At 39.7% G+C, this 6,515-nt stretch overlaps 1 protein-coding gene across 1 annotated transcript in view; it reads right to left on the bottom strand.

Annotated features, from left to right (window-relative positions):
• Positions 1–1,023: 1,023 nt before the first annotated feature.
• The window catches only part of LOC136697312 (bone morphogenetic protein 7-like), a gene marked incomplete at its 5' end in the record, with an annotated part of 6,397 nt that continues 905 nt past the window's right edge, over positions 1,024–6,515 (bottom strand). Inside the window, 5 exons of the mRNA XM_066672347.1 lie at positions 1,024–2,216; positions 2,663–2,773; positions 2,989–3,065; positions 3,878–4,093; positions 4,322–4,470. Of these exons, the coding sequence (XP_066528444.1) occupies positions 2,067–2,216; positions 2,663–2,773; positions 2,989–3,065; positions 3,878–4,093; positions 4,322–4,470 (703 nt within the window). The remainder of the gene's footprint in view (positions 2,217–2,662; positions 2,774–2,988; positions 3,066–3,877; positions 4,094–4,321; positions 4,471–6,515) is intronic.

Here is a 6,515-nt window from a genome sequence, read left to right as displayed (position 1 = left end):
TGGTTTTTTTAATGTTTCCTTAACTATTTGAAATAGAAATTTAATAAACAAAAGGGTAGTCTCTGACTTTTGCACAGAATTATATTACAGCCAAGATATTTTAAAATATATGTCTTTATTAAGTCGTTTTTTTTTCTAATTTGATTGTTTTAATTCTTGTATAAACGATGTGTGTAATTTTTATATTATTATATATAATCATGCAACAAAAATATTTGCAGGATTTGTGCAATAAATGATTTGTCAGATTTGTTCAAATGATTGATGAGTTTGTTCCAAAACACCTGATTAACTTGACGCACAGGATCATAAAATATAAAGAAAAGGTTTCTACAGACATCTGGATTTGAAGTTCATCGCTTTCATTTATGGCAGAACTCGCTTTTTCATGAGCAAAACCAGCTGTAAAATTCCTCTGAAAGATGAATAAACTGCACCTGCCCCTTTCCAGACAGTTCTATTTAGTTCACTTTATCTTGCGGCCTTTTGAGGGAACTCAGATGAGAACCAAATGCTGCTGTCCGTCCTTCCCACCTGCAGCTTTGGACAGCCATCAGAGGAGAGTCCTGAGTAAGTGATGGTCCTTTCTCTTAGAAACGACACAAGCTGAACAATGGGTCCTGTGAACAGTGGAAAGTTTGGGAGGGGCTTGTTTTTTGCCACAGGAGGGTCAGAAAAACACACCAACACACACGCAGAGTGGACCGCCACCTGCACGTATAAATCAGTCTTGTAAAACACTTAAAATGGACAATATAAAAAAGAAAAAAAAAAAAAAAAGAAAAAAAAAATCTGGCCTTTAACTTGCCAAATACATGATGGGACCATTTTATTGACTTTGTGATCGTTTGTTATTACAATAAAATGCTTTGTTTGAAGCATGTGATCCACCATATGCAAGATCAAAAGCAGCAGCCTTAGGGTCTTAGTCCAAACACGTAAAACAAGAAAAGAATCAGGGCTGCATTTTCCACAAAAAAAAAAAAAAAAAAAAAAAAAAAAAAAAAAAAAAAAAAATCACCTTAGAACAAAAGAATGTTCTTAAGTGGTAGAGTGAGCATCACACTCTCTCCTTGTTAAGATCATCTTAATACTATGTTTTTGGGGAAATTGGGCCCTGGCATTTTGAAACAATCCTTTGGCCAATAATTCACACAATTTTATCTCACTCCAAACATAGTCCTTCAGCCAAGATAAGTTTGGAAAACCAGTTTTGCACCATGCTAGCATGCTAATGTAGCTAACAAGTATTCGAAACTGCAGCTAACCATTAGCACTGAAAACTGCACGAACAAAACATCATATTAACTTTATTAACTGTGTTTTAGCTATGCATCTGTTACTACCAAAAAAAGTGAACAGCAGTTAATAAAGTATTGCCTTATTATGAAGCAGCACTATGCTAGTTTTACACTTAAGCTGTATAGCTAATGTAGCTAACATTAACAGAAGATAACAGAAGCTTAAAGTCCAACTGTATGTCTTAGAGTCTCACAATAAAACAAGAACACTTAACAAGTCAGTGCAATTTAAAGTAAGTCTGTGTTGATTACAACATGCAGTATGACCAGTATGGTTAGCAATGCGCATTTGCAAAATGATGATACATTAGCTATGCAGCTTCAGTTTGAAATTTAAGAAGCAACTTACAGATAACAAACATGTCTTGGCTGATCAACTGCAGTCGATGTACATTTTTCCCCCATCACCTCTGGTCAGTTTCCAGTGAGGTTAGTCAACAATTACATCTTAGAGAGGAAAAAAATAGTGTGTCCTCAAATAAAATCTGTCCTCAACACCAAACTCTTCTTAGTTCACTGTGCTTTTGAAACATGCCGTTTCTGGCCTGTACAGCATATTATACGAGCACCTTACACTCACATTTGCCACTGCATTTATGTATGGCACAGTTTTTCTGGTAAGATGTAGTAGTCCTTTGGTCCAGCTTTGCTCCAGTTGAAGAGTCCCACTAAATGCATGGCTCCTGGAGACACAATTGGCCTTTATTTTATGATTCTCACTCGTTCTCTCAGTCTGTGGCCCTCTGTGGCCAGAGGAGCGTATGGTCAGTGGCACCCGCAGGCTCTGACCACCATGTTGCGGTATTTCTTCAGGATGACATTGGAGCTGTCGTCGAAATAGAGCACTGAGATGCCATGGAGCTGAGTTGGGGCACAGCAGGGTTTGGGGACAGACTCTGGGTTTATAAAATGCACCTACGAGGAAAGTCAAGGTCAGTAAAGTTATGAACACGTTGAGGAAAAACATCTGCATAACAACTGTGTGAATCTTCAGATATGCCTGGAGGGAGTAGTACAATATTTGCCAACTTATATACTTACGTAAGAAGGATAATGACAATGTGTTATGGGTACTTCATATAGTTGATTGCATGTAAATTAATCAGTGAATCTACTATTCATTCAGTCAACTAATCAAATGTTTGCAATGCATTGTTTGTAGGTTTAGATTAATATTAAAGATAATAGAGTTCACAATGAGCATTAGAAGCTCACTTTACATCTTGTTAAAGATGTAAACTAATGCATTGTTAGGAGTCTTGCCTGAGGAAAGTATGGTGACAATCAGAGCCAACCAATTGGAGGACAGCAGTGTTGTATGATTCAAAATACCAACAGAATTTGTATGAAGAGTTTCTTACCAGTGTCTGTACAATTGCATGATTAGTGGCGTTCATGTAGGAGTTTAAAGGGAAAGCACATTCTCCTTCACAATAATAAGCAGCATAGCCTTCTGGGGCAATAATCCAGTCCTACAAACATGGGGAGAGATTGAGAGAAAGATTAGAAGACAAACACACACATTAAAGGTTTTTGTGGGTGTGTGTGAGAGATAAGCGTAGAGATAGAAAGAGAAACAGAAAGAGGTTGCTATTCTGGAGATATATATAGAAAGGAGAGAGAGAGAGAGAAAAACATGTGTTGTTCTGTAGTTCATAAAGAGAGATATTAATGTTCTTCATCATACCTGCCACCCCAGGTCTCTGAAGCTGACATAGAGTTCGTGTTTCTTGCAGCCCTGCTTAGGGTCCACACTGACACTTTCTATTAAAGAGAACAGAGCAACGTCAGATGCATTCAGGAGGAGAAAAGGCAGTAAATCAGCTTCAAGGAATAGTTCAGTAAAAAAAAAAAAAAAAAAAAATCAAAACACATCAGATGTGCCCCAAAATGAAACTGGCTGTCACTGTTAATGAGAGCGTACTGAGCAACAGGGAAAAAAGATCAAAGTCGTCTATGTCATATTAAAAACAGTAACTCTTAGAACAATATCAAATTACAGATTTTGCCTTTTTACGAAATAAAATGTAATTGATCAGAAAAGACGTGTTTTCTTCCTCAGTTCTGCACTGTACATACAAGGTTAGCATACTTTACCAGTAAAGGAAGCATGCTAACAAATTAGCAATAGCATTAGCAAGGTTTCATAATTTGTGAAATAATCTCATGAATATTTGAAGCCATTTTTAAAGCTGTATGTGGTATGTTAGGGCTGACGGGTTAACATTCAGATTCATGTTAGCTACACTGGCTTCGTAGCTGTAAAATTAAATAAGAAAATTCTAGCCTGGTTTAAGTAATTTACATTTGGGCTCAGGGGAAAAACGTATTTAATTTTTAAGCAAAACCTAACATTACATTTGAAACAAAGATCTTTTACGTGTTTTATTTCTTAAATAAATTTGAAATAATTTGAAAATACATACAGAAAAACGCTCCAATATTATAACTATAAAATATGAACTTATACTATATATATATATATATATATATATATATATATATATATATATATATCAATTATAATGAAATGTAATGAGGCTGCCTCAAGGCCGAATGTGGTGAAGGTGGACTACCTGCTGCTTCTGCCAGTTTCAGAGCCTCCTGTGCGGACGGAGCTGTGTGTTTATGGCCTTTGGATCTGTTCTGACTCCTCTGCTTGTGTCCAGACGCTGAGCGGACACTTCGTAGACGGACTCCAGTGGCTTTAAAGAAGGCCACGACAAATGGCTGCTTGTTCTGGGGCCCTCTGTTTCCCACCAGACCTGCTGTCCTGGGGTTTACAGTTTCACCTGTAGGGGGCGACAGGTTATTGGCTTTTCTGCAGCATACATGTAGGACAAATAGTGAACAGTAGCACCATGCTCAATGCCCTAAGGCTGCTCAATGTCAGGTAGATGGGACATAAATCCGTTCATATTAAAGCACTTTATTATCTTTATATTAACTTTTTACTCTGCAAATGTGACATATTAAAATGGTTAATTGCTTAGGAATATCTAGTTAATGTTGTTCCTCACCAAGTTCACTCTCCAGAGTAAGCAGCAGACCCAAGTTCTGACTGGGATGCAGTAGCCAGTGGTTACTGGTGGCAGTGAGGTCAAACACCAGCCATCCTTCTTCTGCTGCCCACACCACCCGAGAGTCTAGCAGGAACAGATCCGATTCCCTGCAAGTGAAAACACATGTGAGAACAGGAACGTATATACACTGAGTTTCTACTTCTATCTCGGATGTCCATTTGGTGGCCAATTTATTAGAAACCTGATAGCCCACCTGTTGTTGCACAGTTAGTCAGCATCTGTCCACTACCCTATTCATCACCCATCATCACAACCAGATCATTGTTGACCTTGTATTATTTGGGGCTATTGTGGCCCATTCCCAGCACAGCAGTGACTATGGCATGAAAGTGGTGCCGGGGTACGAGGAAATCAAACACAGCTGTATCTTAAGTTAACTGCCCTGAGATTTAATAAGATATAAACTACCTCTGAGTAATTTTAGGATCATCTATGGCTTTGTTTATCGTACTCGACCTTTAAACATAGTTTGTTTTTATATTATAACCTTTTTGCACAGGGCTCACGTTTAGGTTTATTTTATTCAATAACCATCAGGCTGTTTTTTTTTTAATTAAAACAGAAACCTTGTTCAAACTTTGATCCCAAATTTATGAGCAGTGTTGCTTTAATTTAGATCTTCATTTACCAATGTGTACAAAACACGTTTACATCAGTATTATGTGGTTAAAAGTCATGCTGGAAAATCTCCGCACAACCACAACAGAAGAACCCGAACACACCACCCATATCCCAGAGAGGTATAACAGACTGAATGAGTCAAATCACCACCACCATGTTTGACTTTTTCATGGCTCGTTTGTGGAGATACACGAAGCAAAGATATGAGATGACAGAGATTAGTTTTCGTGTGCGCTATGTGATCTGATCCACCTTCATATCATCAGCAAGTATAAAGCAGGAGAAACATTTCTTTATTTATTCAAAAGTAAAGGATGACAGGCAGCAGCTTGCCCTGGAAATCACGTCACAGTCCACACTCCGTGAACTTATCACAGATTAAAATTCCTGTCTGATCCTGGGGAGATAGCGCAGGAACAATGGCTGGGTTTACGCTTTGGGTTTCAGACCCTTGGGGTTTGTTGTATTCTGCAGCCGTCGCCTCGCTGTCTGTCTGCGGGATGCGTCTGCATCACAATAGCAGCAACAGGATGATTCACTACCTGGAGAGGGGGCTGGGGGTTTACACCGCTGTTGAAAGAGACACCTTGTCTTCTTTTGAAAGGCTTCATTACTTTGAAGTTCTTCAAGGAATTATTCTCTGACTAAACGACTGTCAATGTTCATTTTTAATTTGACTGTTTCAATACGCTATAAGAGGGTTCCCATAGAAGACGGACAAAACAAACAGTATTTCAAGCTAATTAAATAAAAATATTATTTAATATTTTAGTACTAAAGGGCGGCACGGTGGCTCTGTCACACAGCTCCACAGTTGGGTTCGACTGTGAGGAGTGTGGTGTGTTCTCCCTGTGTCCACGTGTGTTTCCTCCAGGTGACTGTCTGAGGAGTGTGGTGTGTTCTCCCTGTGTTTGCGTGGGTTTCCTCCGGGTGACTGTCTGTGAGGAGTGTGGTGTGTTCTCCCTGTGTCTGCGTGGGTTTCCTCCGGGTGACTGTCTGAGAGGAGTTAGGTGTGTTCTCCCTGTGTCTGCGTGGGTTTCCTCCGGGTGACTGTCTGTGAGGAGTGTGGTGTGTTCTCCCTGTGTCTGCGTGGGTTTCCTCCGGGTGACTGTCTGTGAGGAGTGTGGTGTGTTCTCCCTGTGTCTGCGTGGGTTTCCTCCGGGTGACTGTCTGTGAGGAGTGTGGTGTGTTCTCCCTGTGTCCACGTGGGTTTTCTCCAGGTGACTGTCTGTGAGGAGTGTGGTGTGTTCTCTCTGTGTCTGAGTGGGTTTCCTCCGGGTGATTGTCTGTGAGGAGTGTGGTGTGTTCTCCCTGTGTCTGCATGAGTGTGCATGAGAAAGAGGAAGAAATATAGCAATATAGAGTGAGAGAATGTTTGTGTGTGTGTGAGAGAAAGAGAAAGAAAGAATCACACCAACTAAAAGAGCAATAAAAGCGAGTGCATGCTGAAGTGTTTGTTGAACAAGAATTCTGAGAAATTTGTTGTGGAGAACAGAGGGCTCAGGCAGAG

The sequence above is a fragment of the Hoplias malabaricus genome, chromosome 5 (assembly GCF_029633855.1).
Source record: "Hoplias malabaricus isolate fHopMal1 chromosome 5, fHopMal1.hap1, whole genome shotgun sequence".
Classification (NCBI taxonomy): domain Eukaryota; kingdom Metazoa; phylum Chordata; class Actinopteri; order Characiformes; family Erythrinidae; genus Hoplias; species Hoplias malabaricus.
The sequence above is the reverse complement of the archived record's forward strand: the minus strand, read 5'-3'. Positions and strand labels throughout refer to the sequence as shown.